This window comes from Colossoma macropomum, unplaced genomic scaffold (genome assembly GCF_904425465.1).
Source record: "Colossoma macropomum unplaced genomic scaffold, Colossoma_macropomum, whole genome shotgun sequence".
Taxonomy (NCBI): Eukaryota; Metazoa; Chordata; class Actinopteri; order Characiformes; family Serrasalmidae; genus Colossoma; species Colossoma macropomum.
This window is the reverse complement of record NW_023495932.1, coordinates 410509-432500: the sequence shown is the minus strand read 5'-3', so window position 1 is coordinate 432500 and position 21992 is coordinate 410509. Positions and strand designations below refer to the sequence as shown.

The 21992-nt window shown below is 38.9% G+C and overlaps 1 protein-coding gene across 1 annotated transcript in view; it reads left to right on the top strand.

Annotated features, from left to right (window-relative positions):
* The window catches only part of LOC118803603 (solute carrier family 12 member 6-like), a 32879-nt gene extending 12991 nt beyond the window's left edge, over positions 1–19888 (top strand). The window contains exons 7-25 of the mRNA XM_036564075.1: positions 1176–1306; positions 2557–2798; positions 3733–4037; positions 4756–4917; positions 5385–5483; positions 5720–5777; positions 5871–6045; positions 7074–7192; positions 8293–8391; positions 8537–8656; positions 8829–8933; positions 11078–11246; positions 11879–12074; positions 12724–12893; positions 13015–13146; positions 14157–14264; positions 15395–15627; positions 15996–16129; positions 16951–19888. Coding sequence (XP_036419968.1) covers positions 1176–1306; positions 2557–2798; positions 3733–4037; positions 4756–4917; positions 5385–5483; positions 5720–5777; positions 5871–6045; positions 7074–7192; positions 8293–8391; positions 8537–8656; positions 8829–8933; positions 11078–11246; positions 11879–12074; positions 12724–12893; positions 13015–13146; positions 14157–14264; positions 15395–15627; positions 15996–16129; positions 16951–17042 — 2849 coding nt within the window. The 3' untranslated portion in view covers positions 17043–19888. The remainder of the gene's footprint in view (positions 1–1175; positions 1307–2556; positions 2799–3732; positions 4038–4755; positions 4918–5384; positions 5484–5719; positions 5778–5870; positions 6046–7073; positions 7193–8292; positions 8392–8536; positions 8657–8828; positions 8934–11077; positions 11247–11878; positions 12075–12723; positions 12894–13014; positions 13147–14156; positions 14265–15394; positions 15628–15995; positions 16130–16950) is intronic.
* The last annotated feature ends 2104 nt before the right edge of the window (positions 19889–21992 follow it).

Here is a 21992-nt window from a genome sequence, read left to right as displayed (position 1 = left end):
CAGTCACATTAATTTTAGAATCTTAGAACTAATTAAACTTAGATTCTAAATTATTTTAAAAATATTTAAGACTGTTTGTTTTTAGTCATTTCCTGGGTGTTGCAGATTGTCTCAAAATTAAGAACACAAATAAAGTTTCCTGTGTATCATGTGATATGTGGAAATGTGGTTTGTGTCTGTATAATTTTCAAATTAAAATATTCTTTTAGCATAGAGTAGAAGTACTCAGGAAGAACCGGTTCATTAACTGTATTAATGCCAGCTGAAATGATGCCTCATACTGTAATATCTTCAAAAAACATTTTGATATTGATTTTGATCAATAACGGAAAGCTACTTCAACTTGGTAACGTGAATATAGCCTAATAATGGTGGAATTTCAGATTTCATTGTACATTTTCTAAAGAGCCATAGTCAGATTGAATCCGTATAATGTCATACCAGATATGGGCCAAAAAATGTAGTGTGGGTGGGCAATATGGCAAAAAATAATAAAGCCTGCAAATACAATTTATTTTATTTTAAATATTTAGTGTGTTTTAAACTGCAGTGCACTACATCTAATCAAACAAGTCTATTTATGCTCACATCATAATGAAACATTGCATAAAACAAAGCTGTTTGGATGTGTTTTTAAGTACTGATGATATTTACCCAGAAAAGTGTAATGATAAATAATAATAAATTATGATAATTTTGCCTGCCCCTAAATTCAGTGTCTATAAATCATTGCTATTTTAAAATGAAGTAATAGTAGTATTCATTATGCTTCTATTTTTTTTTTTATTGGACACAAACTCTCCTCTAGCTGGTTTGCAGCTCTTGTAACCCCAATTTGTGTTTGAACTCTTAAAATCTGAACCTGATTTTCTCTTTGAAATTGAGCAGAAGATCTGTGAATTGGAGCTGCAAAGCCAAAAAAAACATTTTCACTGTAAACCACTGTAAATTTCATTGTGTTCTCCTCTTTATACAATGTGCTGTTTGAAGACTGAAGATGTTGAAGAAAGTCAACATCAGTTCGTCTGTCCTCTTAGCATGCTCCTTTCTGACTTGTACTTTGACAGTTGTAGTTGTAGCATCAACATACAGCTGTAGAGTTTCAGTAGACTAACTTAGATACACTAATACCTCTTTTTCTTTGTGTCTCTCTCTCTTCCTCTGTTTTCCTGTAGCCGGGGGCTCGTATTTTATGATCTCGCGCTCGTTGGGCCCAGAGTTTGGGGGTGCTGTGGGATTATGTTTTTATCTGGGCACCACCTTCGCTGGGTCCATGTACATCCTCGGGGCCATCGAGATCCTGCTGGTGCGGCAGCCTTTCTCATGCTCTTCCTCATTAAATATCACCTTTCACCTTCTGATAACTGCTTAATTTAGTAATAGTTAACTAGTGTTATAGTGAACTTACTACATTTCTGTTACCACCTTTTCCAGTTTTACATGTGTTACAGTTGAACAATTGTGGAATAGTGTTACGTGTGAACAGTCAGCCTGTTTATGCACCGCCCACAGATGCATTCTTTCACATCACCTTGTGTCAAGTTGGAATCTTAGAACAAATTTGATTTTTTAAAGCAAAGCCTTACAGCTGTTGCTTAAGACAGCAAATTGTTGCACTTTCTGTTTTGGCTGTAATGTCAGTGTACATGGTAAGGATGACAGAGAATGACAAGGAAAATGTTGGCAAATGCCCTACATTAACTTCCACATAGCTGTATGCATATACGTTATATTAGCTTGCTGGTAACTCTTAAAAAGTCGAAGTAAATTTTCTGCTTGGCCTATCAATCAAACCTGCACTGCATAGCAACAAATTACATCCCGTCTATCTATAACTTTTTCTATGCATATAAAATAAATACCCTTTGAAATTAGCTGGGTTCGGTTTCCCGGGCTGGGTGACAAGGGTCCTTTCTGTGTGAAGTTGGCATGTTCTTGCCGTGTCTGCATGGGTTTCTTCCTGGGGCTTTGGTTTCTTCCCACAGTCCAAAGACATGCAGTTAGGCCAATTGGGAATGCTAAATTGCCCCTAGGGGTGAGGATCATGGGAGGTGCTTGAGCCTATCCCAGTTCTCATTGGGCAGAAGGCAGGAAACACCCTGGACAGGTCACCAGTCCATCACAGGACAGACACACAGACATACACACCTAGGGCCAATTTGGTATCTCCAGATCGGACTGTAGGAGGAAACCCACACAGACATGGGATGAACATGCAAACTCCACACTGAAATGACCCTGGTCGCCTGGCAGGGGAATCGAACCCAGGCCTTTTTGCTGTGAGGCTACTGTGCGGCCCTTGAAAATAATCTAATAATCTATCATTTTTTTTTAATTTTATAAAAATATGCTACTATTTATCAGCAGGCTAAATGAGCCATTTGTCCTCCAGCAGTTCAACAACAGTTGCTGTGAATGCATTTGTGGGCGGAGCCTGGAAGAGTCAGTAAACTTGTTACTAGAGTTCTTTGTTCTCTAACTGTACTTTGTTTACAGGAGGATAACATCCCCTCTCAGTATCATTGTTTCTTGTGTCTCGCTTTTGCTTTTGCTCAGATGTACATGGCTCCAGGAGCCGCAATCTTTGTTTCAAAACAGCCCGAAGGCGAGGCGGCAGCCATGTTGAACAACATGCGCATCTATGGCTCCATTTTCTTGCTGCTCATGTCTCTTCTGGTCTTTGTGGGGGTCAAATATGTGAACAAGTTGGCGTCCATGTTTCTGGCTTGCGTCATCGTCTCCATCCTCTCCATTTACACCGGCGCTCTGGTGTCTGCCTTCAAACCACCTACTTTCCCGTGAGTACAAATCAGAATGCTTCTTAAGCTTGATTGTGGCCAGTTCTAAGCATAGCGTGTTTGTGATTAAAACAAGCTTAGTTACAGCCATTACATGAGGCTAATTCCTTAGCAAATGATAGATGCCTTTGCAAGTCACTTGCCTGTTAGTCTATAAATGAGCTTTATAGGGTTGTACCCCACTAGGACTTTTCTGAATTTCAAGAGTTAACTAATCACAGTTGGTAAATACTAAATCCATAACATAGTATTAAACATTATTAAACATAACAGACTACAGCATTTAAAACTTCCTTTTTTTGTGTTACATTGTTTTTATGAAAATTGCTTAGAAATATTTTGTTCTCTAAGCTGTAGCATGCCTATTTGTAAACTAAGGGGGAGTCTAAGCATAGCCAGCTACACACACACACAACCTCTAAACCGCTTATCCTTCTGGGTCGCGGTGGGGTGCTGGAGCCTTTCCCAGCTGTCATTGGGCGGAAGGCAGGATACACCCTGGACAGGTAGCCAGTCCATCGCAGGGCAGACAGACAGACATACACATTCACACACACACATTCACACCCAGGGGCAGTTTAGCATGTCCAGCTGACTGCGTGTCTTTGGACTGTGGGAGGAAACCGAAGAACCCGGAGGAAACCCACGCAGACACGGGGAGAACATGCAAACTCCACACAGAAATGACCCTGGCCACCCCAGCCGGGAATCGAACCCAGGCCATTCTTGCTGTTTATATAAATGCTATTATATTTGAATGTAAATTTGAAATGTTTTAATTATTCAATAGCCTTAATATAAATATATAAATAAATAAATGTTTTGTTGGCTGACATTTTAGTACTGCGATTAATTAGTCAACTTATAGAGGAAAACCTTAGAGCTTTAATTATGGATGGAGCATCTGACCAATCAGTCCCCTGCCTCTCCTCAGGGTGTGTATGCTGGGGAACCGAATTCTTTCTCGCCATGAACTCGGCGGGGACAATCAATGTTACAAGACGATTCCAGTGCCCCACGATCCACCGGTGCCTGAAGAAGTGAGCATTAACGTTACCTCAGGCTTAAATGGCACGGACACCTTTCCTGCTTCGCCAGTAACAGTTGAGAAGACAACAGTATTATGGATGCGTTTCTGTAATTCTTCAGAACTGAATGCAGTGTGTGATGATTATTTTGCTCACAACAACGTCACAGAGATCAAAGGGATACCGGGACTTGCAAGTGGAGTCATTACAGGTATTACACATGCATATGTCTGCAACTGACAGAGGGAATACTGGTATTTGACAGTGGAGGTATAGTGGCATTGTAGATGCTCAGAAATAAACAACCTTTTACCGATAAACTTTGATTTCCATCTTTAACACAAAGCACTAAAATTTAAAGCAGAATATTGAGAATGACAGTTTAGTCTACATTTTGTTATGGATTTTTAGAAGGCTGGAAAGTAAGAAACAGTCTCTGTAATCTACAACCCCAGTTCCAAAAAGGCTGGGACAATATGTGAAATGCTAATAAAACCGGTATGCAATGATTAGCAAAGTCTGTTTGACATGTATTAAATTGAAAACTACAAAAACACAATATTTATTACCTTATCAACTTTGGTTTTTGTAAATATATACTCATGCAACACATTCCAAAAAAGTTGTTTTACCACTGTATTATATCACTTTCATTTTAACAAGATGTAATAATAATTTGGGGACTGTATCCACTGTGCATCAGTCCATTTCAGATGAGCTTGAGTCCAGAGAATTCAGCAGCGTTTCCGGACACTGTTGTTATATGACTTCCACTGTGTGTAGTACAGTCTTGACTTGCATTTGTGGGTGCAGTGACGGTGTTTATTGACAACCGATGAAAGCCAGTAGTATATAATATAATTGCTACTGATAGTCCTAGTGATGGTGATAGCCTAAGAACATGCATTAACTGTGTTGTCTCTGTCCAGAAAACTTATGGAGTTCATACCTCAGTAAAGGGGATCTCCTGGAGCGACATTCTCAACCCACTGCCAGCCCCATCCACGTAAACCACAACTATCCATATGTCTTCGCTGACATCACCACCTCTTTCACACTGCTGGTGGGAATTTTCTTCCCTTCTGTCACAGGTGCTTCTTTGTTTTTTTTCTCAGGTTGCTCCAGCAATACATTTGTCTTATTCACTTACTAGCCACTTTATCACAAACCTCTGGTTTGTAGCTCCTCCTTGCTGATAGTGCAGTGAAGATACTGCAGCCCATCTATTGACGCACAAACTATGTTGGCCATCGTATTGTCAATATATTTAGGTGACAATGAGATTCTGAGATTCTGCCATGTCATTGTCACTGCTGTGCTGGGAATGGACCATTATCCACTATTCTGGACAACAGCAGTTTTGTGGTCAGAAATTAAGGCTGACACATGTATAAATTGTCTGACAACAGATGGGCTACAGTGTGTAATTGTATAACTATATAGTGGACCTATAAAGTAGGTGGCGTTCATAAAGTGGAATACATTGGTGAATGTACATTTACAGTGAGATTTGACACAGATATTTCTTTTGCTCTCACTCTCTGTTTCTCTTCCACAGGTATTATGGCAGGCTCTAACCGGTCAGGGGATCTGAAGGATGCTCAGCGCTCTATTCCTATTGGGACTATTCTAGCCATCCTTACCACGTCCCTAGTCTGTATCCTTCCACGCTTGCGTACATGCAGACAATGAATATGAATGTAATGCACTACATAATTAAGTATAATTTAATTACATTTTACTGTGATTGTTATTGCATTTAAGTAATACATCAAAATAAAAGTCCAGAAGGGTGAGCAACATAAAACAATCCAAAACCATACTCCCAGCAGCCTCTAACTAGTATGCATTATGCATAATTTACTGTAATGTTTTCCTGAGTGTCAGAAACAGATCTGAGCAGTGTGGTGCTGTTTGGAGCCTGTGTGGAGGGAGTGGTACTCCGAGACAAGTAAGTTGGTTTCTTCCACTTTATTTTTGCACTTTCTTTCTTGCTTTTGCTCTTTCTAGCACTCATTGCAGGTTTCTTTCATTTCCTCTGCAGGTTTGGAGACTCAGTGAATGGGAACTTAGTTGTAGGCACACTTTCTTGGCCATCTCCCTGGGTCATTGTGATTGGCTCTTTCTTCTCGACTTGTGGCGCTGGCCTCCAATCACTGACTGGTGCCCCACGACTTCTGCAAGCCATCGCTAAAGACAACATCATTCCCTTCTTGAGAGTAAGATGTCTTTCTTGCTTGTGTTGTGGTCTGGCATTCATGTGCTGTGAAAACCTTGGTTATAACCACTACCGTAATCACTGAGAGTGAAGGGATCATCTACATATTGCATTGGGGCAATATGGAACCAGCATAGGCTTTTTAAAAGACAGATCACAAATGATTGGAAGATTTTTAGAATGGCCTGTATTTATAATAGTTGTTGAGTGGATTCAAAAGAAGACACAATATTTCATTTATATTTTCCTTTTGACCTTGGTATCTTAAAAAATCCTTTTTTTAAAAAGTAATTCAAAATGGTTAGAAAATACAAATTTTGACAGGACTTGCATTTGAGGAGTTTCTTTTCAAATACTGTATATCCATGTGTAAAAATGTTAAACATAATATGATGTGGAAGGAATAACAGCTGATATGGGAAACACATTTTTATTTCTCTAAGAAAGGTAGTGTTATTCATTATATAGCATTGACATTTATTCTGTGTGTAAAACCCGTTGTTAATAGTGTATATCATTGAAGTCTTCAAAGTGGTCTAAAATGTGTTTTGAAAAAAAACCCTCCATAACAATTACTCAGTTCCCTGTATTTTAGCCTGAGAGCACCAGAATGCTTAATTTTTGTGTTAAAATCATCAAAACTGGCTCTTCTACAGGAAACAGATTTCTGAACTTGTGATTTTTCTCACTGATCACAAGTTTGCATGTCTCGGTATTATTTAATTGTTCTGTGGGTGTTTGGTAATGTGATAATGTTGTTCATAGATGCTTGGTTTTGATCTCTCTGTAAGCTTTTGATAATTATGATAATGTTTAATCAGTGTAATTGATAGTATTCTCTTTAGATGTAATCTCTCAGTACTTATTCTTTAGGGTTTGGTCACAGTAATAGTAGAAATGACTTATACTGTACATTTTTAGTAATATTTAAGGTATTTGTGTGCTCTTAAGTGTGTTGCTATGTTGATGCTGTGAAATATTTCCCCTGTAGGTTTGTTATAATTGTGGTGTTATTTTTGCTCTCTATAGGTCTTTGGTCATGGTAAGGCCAATGGAGAACCTACATGGGCTCTGCTGCTGACCGCCTTCATCGCTGAGCTTGGCATTCTCATTGCCTCACTGGACCTGGTTGCACCTATTCTCTCCATGTATGTGTGTTTTAGGACTGCACGATATGGACAGATAGGCCAGTCACAGTCCATCCAATTAAACAATTTTTATTGTTCATTGTATGCAGCTATTAAAGGACAAGACCAAATTGGCTGATCAGCACCAGTCAGAAGTTAGAAATTTTATTTTAAGACCCATTGTGTGTCTTAATAAATGCACTTTTTGCTTTTATTTGCATGCATTTCAAATGCATCCGATTCACATTCTGCTTTTTGCAGTGTAAACATATAATTATGAAAGTACACAACTGTGGAAAATAATTGTGGTCAGCTTAAATAATTGCCATCAGCACAAATAACTGCAGTCAGGTGATGATGTATTAATTGTGACAGGCCTGTGGACTGATTGTGATTAATTTATACGTATAGTGAATGTGACGTGCTTTGTAATATATTAAAAACTCATCGGAGGGCAACGATTAACCCACATCGTTTTGACCAAAATTATTTACATTCATCAAAACACTCACCTGATGCTGGTTGGGATGCTCAGAGTACCCAATAAAAATGTAGTGATTAGTTTACCTATTGTGATATCAGTATTGCAAAAGCCAGTACTGGAATAACAAAGCTGCATATTGTGCAACCTTAGTGTGTTTTAGGGTGGTCACTATCAATGATACTAGTAATCAAGCAATCTAGCAATTATTTTGACTATTAATTGAGTAATCATATACATGCAGTTTATAAGAGAATTAATTTTACTTCATATATATGTATAAATATATATGTGATTTTTGTAACTACAAACATACAAGCATACACGCGCTGGTGTGTATTTCCTCTTTGTTAGTGATGTACACAAAAGCAGATTGAGCTCTAATAGCTGTCCCTTGTGGAGGATATTCAGACTGCTGAAAAGAGGTTTATAATAACCTGCGGATATCCTGTTTATTGTTTACATTGCAAAGTAATTGCTAAGCACATTCATTGAGAACATAAATTTTTATCAGTTCTCTTTTTTTTTCTTTTTTTTTTTTAATCTAGTAATCGATCAGGTAACAGCCCTGGTATGAGTATGGGTTAGTTCAGGCTGCATTATGTAATTGTTATCTCTCTCTCTCTCTCTCTCTCTGCAGGTTTTTTCTGATGTGTTATCTCTTTGTGAACCTGGCCTGTGCCCTTCAGACACTGCTGAGAACCCCCAACTGGAGACCTCGTTTCTCCTATTATCACTGGTACACACATTCACAATACACACACACAAACGCACACACGTACAAACACATGTAATATTGTTTGTGTGCTATTTGCCCCTTAAGCGATGAAAAATGCCATCTTGTTAAATGTGTATTTAATTCACACACCCCCTCCCTCTCTCAGGACTCTGTCGTTTTTGGGGATGATTATTTGCCTGGCCTTGATGTTCATTTCATCGTGGTACTACGCAATCGTCGCCATGGCGATCGCCGGCATGATTTATAAGTATATAGAGTATCACGGGTACGTTACCATGGAAACCTGAATACCTCACTTTCCTTTTGCCTGTGTTCATACTAGTGGAATGTGTTGATGGAGAAAAAAATAGAAAGAGAAATGTTACATTAAAAAAATGCTGATTTCTTTTTTTCCCCCATTGTTAAGTGATGGTTATGTATCTATGCATATGTTACAGAGCAGAGAAAGAGTGGGGAGATGGCATCAGAGGGCTCTCTCTCAGTGCAGCTCGTTATGCCTTGCTCAGACTGGAGGAGGGCCCACCACACACAAAGAACTGGAGGTATGCAAGTTCTTATGCACGCCACCTTTTTAGGTCCTTTTAAAGAGAAATTCACCTCTTAAGTACAAACACATACTATGCTTGTAAGATTGTGTGCATTATGCCGTTGTACGATTGTGCCCCCCCAGCCATTGACGATTGACGATAGTATCGTAGGGGAGGCAACCTAGTGGTTTCAAGCAAGCAAGAGCTGTTATCCAAAAAAAAAGGTCTGAGCACCTTTTCAGGGCATGTATTTACCACAAAGTTTGCCTGAGAGCCTCTTATTTAACTTACAGACTGAGGAGACTCTTAGATGAGATTCACAGCAGTTTTCTCCAATAACCAGTTTCAACAATGCATCTAATGCAGTAACACCACAGAGAAGCCTGCTGCAACCAGAGAAAATAACCTTGCTTATGCCATGAGTAACTTGCTAAATTTCTAAGCTAACTTCGTTTGGCTGGGATATATGAAGTTTTTGACAGCTCTGATTGAACCACATCAGTCAGTTAAGTCAGCATTCATGTTTCGCAAGGAAAGATGCGTAGAAGGCTACAGCATGGCTTTATCTGTTTAGCAAGCACAACCTCAGTAGTGCTGCCTTGGGCTGTTAAAGAACGTTCTGACACCAGACAGCGCATCAAGACATTGACTACACATTGAAATAAATCAGATTAAAAGACATGCAGTGTGTTACTTAATACAAACTTTCTTGGTGATGATTGATAATTGATAGATTGAATCAAGAGGCGCTCTGGCCAAAATTATCTATTGTAAACATACCTACTTGCCTCCCAGAGCCAGGCCAAAGTAGTCACCAGAGGAACATGTTCCGGTTTAAAGACTGAAGGTGGGAAGAAGTTTTGAAAAACTATGTGCACTTTAGAGTGGTTACATTAGGCAGGTTTGGAATTATTTCTGTTTTTCCACTTGTTGGCTAATGACGAAGGAAAATCTTAACTTCACAGGAGAAGGAAAAACACTCTTTACTTTGAATGCAAGTTAAAAGAAGTTAATTGGTCTGCTCATCATAAAATTGTAGCACATTGCAACGGGTGCTGGAATTTTTTAAAATTCTGTAAAAGAAAAAAAAAGTCCAACAAAAGGTTTGAGGTTCTGACAGCAGCGATTTGCTGGCCTCTATGTCAGTGCATTTCATTATCACCATTGCAGGGAAGGCACGGCTGGGTATTGTAGTGAGAGAAGGATGTTGTACAAAAATACAAAAAGGATACAAAATACAGGATACAAATGCTGTATGTATACAGAATACTACATAATGTGACAAAAAAAACAAATTAAAAGCCCTTTAAAAATCACTTATTCACTTCTATTGTGGTCCTAATGATGCATGATCCTAATGATTTCTAATGCTAATTTTTACATGTGAATAGTATTTTTATCCTTGATTAAAATGGAAGGTATTTGATTTGAGAAAACCGAACCAGTTTCTACTGCAAAGGAGGTGTAATTACCTCTACCGCAGACGGCCTTTTTCATTTTCTGTAATTTCACCACTGAAAATAACTCACTAGCTAGCTATTACAGTGATTTGTTCTGTTGCAAGTAAATGGGCTTGTTCAATTTAACGCAGGTGTGCTCAGATCAATCATTGCTTTTTTTTGTCTGGCTTCTGACTGTGCCACTGGCGCTTCACAGAGCCAGGTGCTTATTGGCTTCACCGACAGCATTGTAGGCAGAAACTGGATTGAATGCACATTTTAGAAAACTGTGTGTAATGTGTGTAGTTATCATTTTCATAAGTAAAATACACATTTTTGTATTTCAAAGAAAAAATACATCTGTTAAGCAAATGGCATGAGACCTGTTGGCTTTTTTGGGCTGGTAAAACTGTCCAGCTGTTCACGCCTCTCTTCTCAACTCTTCACATAATCTTCTACAAGCTCAATAGCTAGACTTATCCCTACCCATCTAGCTAAAAAAAAAAAGTTAGAAGCACATCGCCACCTAGTGTACTGAAGAAGCAGCTGTTCAAAAACTTGCCTTTGCTGCAAATATTGACAGAGTGGTGAAATAATTTCATCTGAATATCTCAAATGTGCATTATGACCCACAAAAATGTTTCAGTTTCATCACTATGGTTATCGTTTTATCGCTCAGGCCGGCACTCATTCACTGTGTCTTGCTCTTGCTTTTTGTAGGCCTCAGCTGCTTGTCTTGTTGAAGCTGGACGAGGACGCTCACGTCAAATCTCCACGTCTGCTGACGTTTGCCTCTCAGCTGAAGGCAGGGAAAGGGTTAACAATTGTGGGCACGGTCATCTCTGGGAACTTTCTCCACAGCTATGGAGAGTCTCTCGCTGCTGAGCAGGTCTGTCTTTGTTTCTGTCTATTCATTTGTCCTTCTTGTTTTACTTCCAGAGGTTTTTGATCAATATGATGCATGAACATGGTTAGAGAAAAGTGATCTCCATCGAAAATAAAGTTGAGTTTAATGGGAATTAACCCCAGTAACAAACATCAAATCTTTGATAATTTATCTTCTAATTTTTTTAGTTCTATTATTATTATTATTATTTTAAGTAGAATTATTATTTAGCACTAGTGTAGTTTGTTATGTAGGTATGATAATGAGGAACTAAAGTGTGGGACCACATTCACAAATGGGCCCTTGATGTTTGTATTAATATAGTATTTTTTCTCTATATTAGTGTCTAATCATTGAGTGCATTTACATGCAAGTAATAATCCAATCATTATTGTTATTGCCTGATTCATGGAGACCCAACTGATTACTCAGGTGCATGTGAATGCGTTCATCAGATCACTGAAAAAACTCATTGTTTTATTTTATATTATTTAGTAATTGTATGGCAAATAGAGAACCTCCTTGGTTTACGGTCTTCTCCTTGGTTTACCATCTCTTGCCCCTAAAACGTCTTTTGCCCCTAAAGCATTTGTTTTTTAATACTTGTGACTATTTCTGCCTTCTCCCTCACTCAGACACTGAAGCACCTGATGGAGAAGGAGCGTGTAAAAGGCTTTGTGCAGTGTATCGTGGCCCAAAAGCCACGTGACGGCATCAGTCACATGATCCAGTCGAGTGGCCTGGGCGGCATGCGGCCCAACACGGTTGTGATGGGCTGGCCACATGCCTGGAGACAGAGCGAAGACCCACAGAGCTGGAAGACCTTCATCAGTAAGTGAGGGAGAGGGGAGAAAGAGTGGAGCAGTTAGCTGGAGAATATGGGAGTATGGCATATTGGGAGAAAGTTACAAGATCTAATTCACGCAACTTTACTCCAAACGTAGTCGATTAGCCAAAACATGTTTGGTGTTTGGTGCATGCTTAACTAATTCAAATCGGGCACATAGTGTCATGATGTGAAGAACCACTCTTATGAAGCAGCAAAAGCCACTGGCGTGCTAATAGCACCATCTTGTGGATAAATTTTAGCCGTGAGTGAGTGAGATAGTAAGATAGATGGTTTGGTTAATAGGAGATATATGTAAATTTGATTCGTTTGCCGTCTATGCCATTTAAATTACGAAACAACTACGCCCGTTGTTTGCAGATGGCATTTAAGTTCAGGTGGATTTATTGTCATTTCAGCTATATACAAGTGCACAGTAAAAAAAAACGGCATTCCTCCAGGACCAATACAGGAACACAAGTGCAAAACAGTGCAATAAATACGAAAGACTTATAATGAATACAAAACCGGCCACAGACAGTACATGGTTTTGAGAATATGTAGAGTCCTCCACAGCAGTATGTAACATACTATGACATGCCGATGTTTTTATTTGATTTTGTGTATATGTAATCCTCTCTTTCTGATTTACAGACACGGTGCGTGTGACCACCGCGGCTCACCTTGCTCTGCTGGTGCCCAAGAATATCTCCCTGTTCCCCACGAACAGCGAGCCCTGCACGGAGGGCTACATCGACGTGTGGTGGATTGTACACGACGGAGGCATGCTAATGCTCCTGCCTTTTCTCCTGCGCCAACACAAAGTGAGAGAAACAGGAACTGTTATGGGCTTAGAATCTTGACTGATTCCTCCTGAAAGCTTAAATAGCTAATAAATGTATTTTTAACAATACAAAGTGTATTAATAATTTGTATGTGTTTTAGGTTTGGCGGAAGTGCGGGATGCGTATCTTCACAGTGGCTCAGATGGAGGATAACTCAATTCAGATGAAGAAAGATCTGACCACCTTCCTCTACCACCTGCGCATAGAAGCTGAAGTGGAAGTCGTGGAGATGGTGTGCATGTATAATTGCTCTTAGTTACTGGCAAAAACATGGAAGCAAGCAAAGATATTTTTAAAGTAAAATTATTTTACAGTTAAGTCAGTTTGTCAACAACTAAAACCAGAAAATGTTTTTATTGATGTTTATTAGTCTCAGGTTCAACTTAAGATTTTTTTCATAGATACTTAATTAGTTTGCAGTGGTTTACTCTTTATCAATAAAAGTCTCCTAATCCAGCACACCAGGGCTCGTTTCCTGATGAAGCATTTATTGCTTAGTCAGCTATTTTTTAGCTTAGTTCGATCTAACCCTAGATTTTGTGTCTCAAATGTTGGATCACTATTTTACCAGCCTATATCATCATGACAACTTGCATGCTTAACCTGCTCCGAGGCTAGTTAAATTGGGGATTTGTACATCATAACAAAAATTGTTTCAGCGAAGGAAAGAACTGCTAGTACATCAAGAGTACAAAACAATTAGTACTACAGTGCCAATGTTACTTTTTGCCTTTATACCTGCATTACTTTCTACATATTTATGTACTATGATATATTCTTTAAAAAAAAAAAAGCCACCCAGGTCCTTATGTTTCATACACTTTGCTGGCTGTTAATCATAAATGTCACGCTTGAATAGCTTGAGTCTATATTTATAAATATATAACAGTTTATTAATAAAATTAAATTTCTTTTTTTTTATTTTTTTTATTGTTGTTACCAAGGTTTTGGCCTGTAGTTCCTACTGGAAGCATTTATTTGAGTTTATAAAGGATGTGCCACCAAATACTGACATTGGGGGTTGAATAATTTGCACATGGACATTTAGGGAGAGGATGAATTTTCATTTGAACTGTTTGCAGTAAACTCCACTTTGCTCTCAAAATCGCTTGAACATGTAGTAATAAACCTTTGACTTTACTAAAGCCTTGGTTGATAAATTTTCACTTTGCACTTTGCACTTTGAAGGGGTTGAATGATTTTAAGTGCAACTGCATATTAATTTCTGTCCTTGTTTTTCAGCATGACAGTGATATCAGTGCATATACATATGAAAGAACCCTGATGATGGAACAGCGGTCACAGATGCTCCGGCAGATGCGTCTCTCCAAATCTGACCGGGAGAAAGAGGTATGTTTGTGTGTTTGTGTGTGTGTGTGTGTGTGTGTGTGTTAGAGTGACTGGATAGAGTTAGTCCTGTTTTATTGCACTGAGTGTTATGCTTTCTGTGTTTTGCTGTGTTTGACTTAACTTTTTTTTTAATATGAGCTCTGTCTTAAGCGTGTTCGATGGAGTTTTGATGATGTAAGTTCTTCATTTCAGCAGTTGTTGACTAGTTACATCCCTGCAGTAGTAGCTTTTCCTCTTTTTTTAACTGTGTGAGTGTGTATGTGCCTTTGCAAGTAGTTAGTATGTGTACTAGGACTGTCTGTGTCAATTAAATTAGTAATCTAGTGATTATTTTCATGATTAATCAAGGTATCCTTTCAAATTATAAAAATGGGCTTAATTAAACAACATATAGTACATAGCTTTACAAAAAATACTTATTTCTGCTGGGCACATTTAGTTGCTTCTCTAGGGAGGCTCACTGTTAATGCCAAGCTAACGGTGGTGTACATTTATTTCCCACATGTGGTTTAATACTACTTAAGCATGGTCTACTTAAACACAGACATATTAAGCATTTGAGGCTTCTAACAGACATTCAGATGGCATATTCTTTACTTTGTATGCTTCACTTTTACAGTAGAAAAAGTGGAGTAGCCAGTTAGCTGTCTGCTGAGCTGTTCAGACTAGATCTAGTTAAACTACATTTCTTCATATGTACTTTTACTTCATATTCCCAAGATTTATAACAAACATTTAGTTTTATTTAAGGTATGTGAGATTTGTAACTACAAACATTCGAGAGATCCTGCTTTGGTGGGGTTTCTCTTTTTCTGTAACACTTACAAAAGTGAATTGACTGCTAGTAGATCCCCCTTGTGGACAATCTGCTAAACACAGCTTTATAATTACCTGCAGATATGCTGTTTAGCAATCAAAAAGTGGTACAATAGTGACATGAATAGGAATGAATGTGAGAGAGAGCTTGCTGGGGTTGGGATGGTGTGTGTGTCTGTGTGTGTGTGTGTTTGCCTATCTATGTATAAAACTATATGAAGAACAAAGGCAAAGGTGTGAAGGAAAGGTGAGCTTTCCCAAGATTAACCAGTTGACTTTGTGTGTCTGTCCATGTATAAATTACCCTCTTGCAGGCTCAACTGGTGAAGGACAGGAACTCCATGCTGCGCTTGACCAGCATTGGCTCCGATGATGATGATGACACGGACGGGATGGGTGGGGGTGATAAAGTGGGTGGTGCTGCAGAACACCGGCGTGTCCATATGACCTGGACTAAGGACAAGGCCCTTGAGCTTCGTGCACAAGCACACATACCGTCTGGCTGCAGCACCCCTGAGGGCTTCAGAGACATGCTCAGCATGCGGCCGTGAGTCAGGGCATGGGGGACATACATGCTTGTATCTCCATTTTTTGTCGTTTTTCAGTTTTTTACATAATTTGAAAATATCTGTTGCCCTTTACATTGTGTGTAAAGTTCATGATGAATGGACCAAAAGAAACAGCCCAAAACGACTTGGAAAAAAGTCTGGTTCCATTGACTTACATTAAAAGTAAAGTTGATTTTTTCCTTCTCCTGTAAAGTTACCATTTTGGAGATACGAGGTTTTCTGCCGACAACAGATATATATGTGTGTGTGTGTGTTTTATACTTTCTGGTTAAAAACAGATAACTGGGTTCTAAAAAAAATAAACACCATGCTATGTATAACTAACTATCTGTATACACTCTTACAGGGACCATTCCAATGTGCGGCGCATGCACACAGCGGTCAAACTCAATGAGGTCATCGTAAACAAGTCCCATGACGCTCGGCTGGTCCTGCTCAACATGCCGGGGCCGCCCAGGAACTCTGAAGGAGATGAAAACTGTATCCTTTCTTTTATGGCTTCTGCATTGTTCCCTAAGCCAGGTGTACACTACACGATTATACAAATGTGCAAATTTAACACCTTCCAGCAAACTTCCCTATCAGCAGCGTCTTTCCAACTCAGGAGCTCAATCGGATATGATTGATGCCGTGGATGATATGGTGGTGTAAGAGGGGAAACGAGTCAGTCCTCTGCCTTCTGATTGAGCCCCTGAGTTATCAGAGGTCTTCTGATATTTTCAGAAGTCCTGTAGCGTACGATGGTGTCACGTGATAATAACGACATTTGGAGAGTTTATTCATTACTGAAACTCATTGTTTGTGCGATACCCTCGCTTTGCCTCATTATCTAGTGCATGACAAAAAGACAGGAAGTTGTATAAAAGTCCTCTTGCTGTATTATTTAAATTTGATTATGTAGTTACATATTTACATGATGATTAATATTAACGGTTGATTTACATTATGTCAGAGATTCAGGTGTGCACCTTTGACTGTTTTCCATTTATCAAGAAATTAAAAAAAAAAACGTAAAAATGTGAACGATGGATTGTCTTTCTTCACAAGGACACCAGTAACCTGCAAACTTCTCTACTTATCAATACGAGCATGGTATCAGCCAAAGTTGAGGATCCACATTTTCAAAATAACTTGTTTGTCATTTATTATGTATTCCTGCAAGTGAGAAATATTTCAGTGTTTTTAATTGAGAAGAGGCATTCTAGGCATGCACACCATTAAAGACCTAGGAGGCTACATCTGTAGAAAAATCTGTACATCTGCATGTTTGACATTCATGATTAACGTTGACTCAAACGCAGATATGGAATTTTTGGAGGTCCTAACGGAGGGCCTGGAGCGTGTCCTGTTGGTCAGAGGCGGAGGAAGTGAGGTCATCACCATCTATTCTTGAAGGCCAGTGCAAATTTACCGGCTGCACAGCGACAGCCAGCGGCACAAAAGAGGATACAAAGAGAAGCGTGACTAAGTGGGGGGTTTGGGGGTTTGTCACATAGAACTGGATGATTCGCCATTGGCTGTATCTGAAAAAGTGCTCTGTCCATTGTCAGCTCATTTTACATCAGCCTGTGTTCACCAACACCACCCAAGATTTTTCAATAAGTGGTCACGATCAGTGTTTTTGAACGGCAAGACTGGACGATCAGTTTGTGTGTGTATTCATGTGTGTGTGCTGGACTGTGTGGTTGGAGATAATGTAAGAAAGCTCTGGGAACAAGGAGCGCCATGACGGACCAATCGGTGAGGGACCATACACACAAGCGTGCGCACATATGTGTATCACACAGCAAGACAGTGAGCGTGTTCCATGGACTGACTGACTCAGGGTTTGCTCTGGTTGATGCTGGACCTTGAATGCGTGCATATATGTACATGTGTTATTGTTAGGGCTAGCCATTTATGAATGAAGGTTTGAATGATGAATGAAAGGATCACAGTTAGTTGAAATTCAGCTAACGTCCATATCACCTGTTTTGTATTTGTGTGTCACGGAAGATTTCAGATTGCGGTTCTGTGGAATAAAGGTTCGTAGCAATATGAAGCAGGCACTGTTGCACATTCAGCCACTCTTTTTAGAGACCAATATTTTCAGCATGCCATTTTAGTGTTGTTCAGATAAACGTGGTCTAGGCTGACAGCATGCTTGCATGTTTGTATGTGCGCGTGGGTATGTGTGCGAGAAAGAGAGATAGACTATGTGTATTTGAATACTCTAGCATTTTTCAAATGAATCGTCAGCGATGTGTCTGTAGCACAATGTTGATCACCACAAACAGTAATTTCCCTGTGTCTTAGGTAATAACAGAAAACTTGATTAAAAACCCAAAAGAAGTCAAAGAGCAGGCGCTGAAGCTCCAGGATCTCCTGAAGCGCCTGCTCTTTGACTTCTTTTGGGTTTTTAATCAAGTTTTCTGTTATTTCTGTTGTCTTTTATTGTAAATTTGTGTTGAGTCAACAGGTTTTCTCCGATGCCACTATCCCATATTTATAAGTACATATGTGCCAATGGCAGTGCGTAAAAACTTTGTACATCTACCTACATCAGCATTACAGAGAAATATAACATTTCGCTGTTGTCCGAACAAAACCGTGTATCTCTTTTTTTGTTGTTTTTCGGTTTTTGACATAATCTGAAAATGCCTGTTGCCCTTTACATTGTGTGTAAATTTCATGATGAATAAACCAAAAAATATGGCCCAAATTTATTTGCAAAAAATTCTGGTTCCATTGACTTGCATTAAAAGTAAAGCAGTATTTTTCTTCTCCTGTAAAGCTATCATTTTGGAGATACAAGGTTTTGTTCCTACCAAAGCGATTTAGTTCTGTATGTATACAAATGCTATAAAATGAGTAAAATGCAGACATTTCAGCACTGTAGCCGGACATCACCTAACTGTTCTGTTCTGGAGAACAATAAACAAGTGGTGTCAAAGTTAATGCGATATATTATAAACACCTTTTTTAACACAGTGCGCTAACACGTTTTGCTAGTTTAACGCTTTCAAGCAGTCCTTTGTTTCAGCCTGATGTCCAGCTGCTTGTGTGCTGTTGCTTTGACTCCATGGCTGTAGCCCTCTTGTAGACAGCTTTTGAAGTGAAAGTTCCTTTGATGGCTCTCTTGATATAAAATGGACTTCCAAAAATAACTTATTTACAGTTACGGTAATGCTGCAAATTTGTCACTGAAGTTTCTTGAGGCCAAAGTATCACTTAGAAGAACACAATGCTAATGCTGTTTAATATTAGTAACATTAGAGCACCAGAAGACGCTTTCAGCAGACGACACTAGACAGAGCTCACGAGAGAACTATGGAAAAGTCACCAACCTGCAAACTGAGAACAGCAGTTCCCCTTAAAGCAAGACATCACGTAGCGGTATGAGAGTGAGGACCTACAGTTGCGGAGGAATTGGAACCGTTCACTGTATATATATTTACATTCATTGGTTGGATCATGCAGCCGCTGTTGCTCTCACTGGACGTTTGTGATGAAAATTAGAAACTACGCTCACCCTAATTTCATGGTCTCCCTGCATTCATGTAATTTTTCACTCAGGTTTACGAATTATTGAAGCTAATAAACACATTCTGATGAAGCTTAATTTGTCCGCTCATATAGCAATAACAAAATGCACTGCTTTTAAATGGAATCTTTATTAAGGTCAAAGTTGGGCAAATAAGACCTTTAAATTCAATGGGCTGCGATTAACTACACAAAAATTAGATTAATAGTCATTATTATTTTAATTTTTTAAAGTATTCCAAAATCTTGCATCCCTAGTTTTCTGCACTGGGAAGTACAGGGAAACAAGGTTATTGTCCATGGTTAACTGACCATATGCTACAGAGATCAGGTTGAAAAATGCTACAGTATTTTTTTTTTTTAATCCAATGTGCTGTCAGCCTTTGCACTGTAATTCCTGCGCTGACTGTATTCGTGCTCCCTGCTCTTTTGTACGTGTGTGAGAACGTGAGAGCGTGTTTATGTAAGAATATGCGCTTGGCGTGCTTTAGAAATACATGTTGACAGCAAAAGAGGTTTTTTTCACAAAATGCTTGTCATATTTTTTAATGTGCTGAGATCATCGTTTTCTCGGTCTACCACGAATCTTTGCTTGTGCATCGATGCCGAAGACCCAAATTTTATGTTCTTATTTTTTATTACCTTGTTATTCAAAACATGAAGGACTCGTAAGTCAGAACAAACTGGAAATAAACTGATTTTGGAAAGAAACAGTCATTGGATTGGTGTGTCTTCTTACATTGGCATTATGCATTCACTCACAGCTTTCAGATTAACCATCAATCACTTGTGTGCTTTGTAAAGAGTGTTGAATGATAGTAAAAGTGTTCAGTATTTTTAATAGGGCCACAATTAACCTTTTCAACTCCTTGAGACTACCGGTGTTTCCAAAACGCACTTCGTCATATTCTTCATAACTTTCATAGTTCATAAGCTACATTCAAAAGGTGGGGGTCGTATGAGAGCTGTAACTGTCTTCTTTCCAGTCAGATAGATGCGTAATGTAATTTTAAACCCTTATAATAAAAGAAGCTGACCAATTTTTTTTGTCTACTGAAAGTCGACCCATTTTTCCACAAATCTGGGCTATAAACTATAAACAGATGGCGTCTCTTCAGTGATCTGCTCTGTAAAAAATAATTTTTATTAAAAAATACAGAGCGTGTAAGATTTTTGGCTTTCAGCAATAAATTGTAAGCATATAGCAACATGTTGATGATCATAAAACACGTTCTGTTAATTTGAGGAGCTTTTACAACAAAAATAAATAAATAAATAAAAATTTACATTTATTTCATGCAGTTACTGAATAATTTGCCTTACGATTTGTTCGTGTAAATTCAGATGGAAAAACCAAGTATACCCTGGTCAATAAGAGGTCTTCCTCTGGAATTTGTAGAATTAGTTAGTTTGTATTACTAGTAACTAGTAACTCAACTAATAAGTATGACCTCACTCTGTTCAGGTGCATGTTGAAATATACGCCCACCATGGAAAAACGAAAGCGGTCTGGAGAAGAACGTACCCTGCTTCTTTTTTTTGCTATATTAAAAAGCACATGAATCGTATAGAAGCACATCAGGTTAATTTATTCACCTTCACCACCATGTTCATCGTTTTTCGCTGATAGAACAGGTGATAGGTCAGGATAAGGTCGGGTTGTACTGCTAAGAAAAAGTGGAAAAAAATGATTGTGGTAATTAGGAACTACTTTTCCTTCCACCTCTGCTTCTAATGGCAGATCATGTGCAGTTATTTTCACGCCTAAACGGTCAGTCTGTTTAACCATTAGTTTATTTAAAGGGGCTTTCTGGCCTAAAACTAGCTTTTGATGTGTTATTTGTCATGCTTTGTGTTCTGTATCGCAGCACTGTATCCCTCCGCCTCATCAATTTGATAGAATTCACGATTTTCTGTCCATTTTGTGCTTCCAACCATCAATGTTCTCTCAGAACAGTACCCAGCATGCATTATACATCGTAAAAATAAACATAAATACATCATCTAACCCTACCTGCCTCCTCCGCCTACCATAAAGAAACATACTGAAGTCCCACTAAAGTAGACAATAATACAGAAGTAATAAACGGCTTCCTGGCATTAAAGCTAGCTAATATGGCTATCTTCTGGATTAGCCAGCTAGCGGTTGGGTGAAGTCAAAAAGCTGTAGTTATCTACTCTAATCTAGTTGTAGTTTTCCAAAAGTTCCTCCCACCTTCAAAGATGCATCAAAAGGGCGGTTTCCTAGTCTTTAAACCAGAAAATCTCTCAAGGCTACTGTGGCACCGCAGTGCGAATAGGCATGTTTACGTAGCGATGGAGAGGTTTTTCATTTTGGCCCTTTAACCCTACGCAGTGTTTGACTGAAGCTAACTTGGAATTTCTGAACTTCAACAAAGAAACACACCCAAAATGGGAAATCCGTACTCGGGAAGTAGGAATGGTGTTCTATGTTGGTCCTTGAGCTCAGAACATGACGTTAAATCGGCTGATCACACCATCAGTAATAATAAAGAACCACTGCTCTGCTTTTAAATGATATTTGCTTTAGATCAGTCAGTAGTAGGTAAATCTATAACACTGACCATAAAGTTCACTGTTTTGAGAAGGCAAATGCTTCACGAATGTTAGTTATCATTCATGTCACTGACATTAGCTGGCTAGCCTAATGCTAACAATACCCACTCTTACGAAGGCGCCCTTTTACCCCCTTTTTGGTAGCAAAGATTGGTTAAATAAAATTGACGCAATTCTGAGCTACGACTTCCCACATCCGAGCCACATTGGACTCAGCATTAATGCACAGGCTTTCATTTATAAT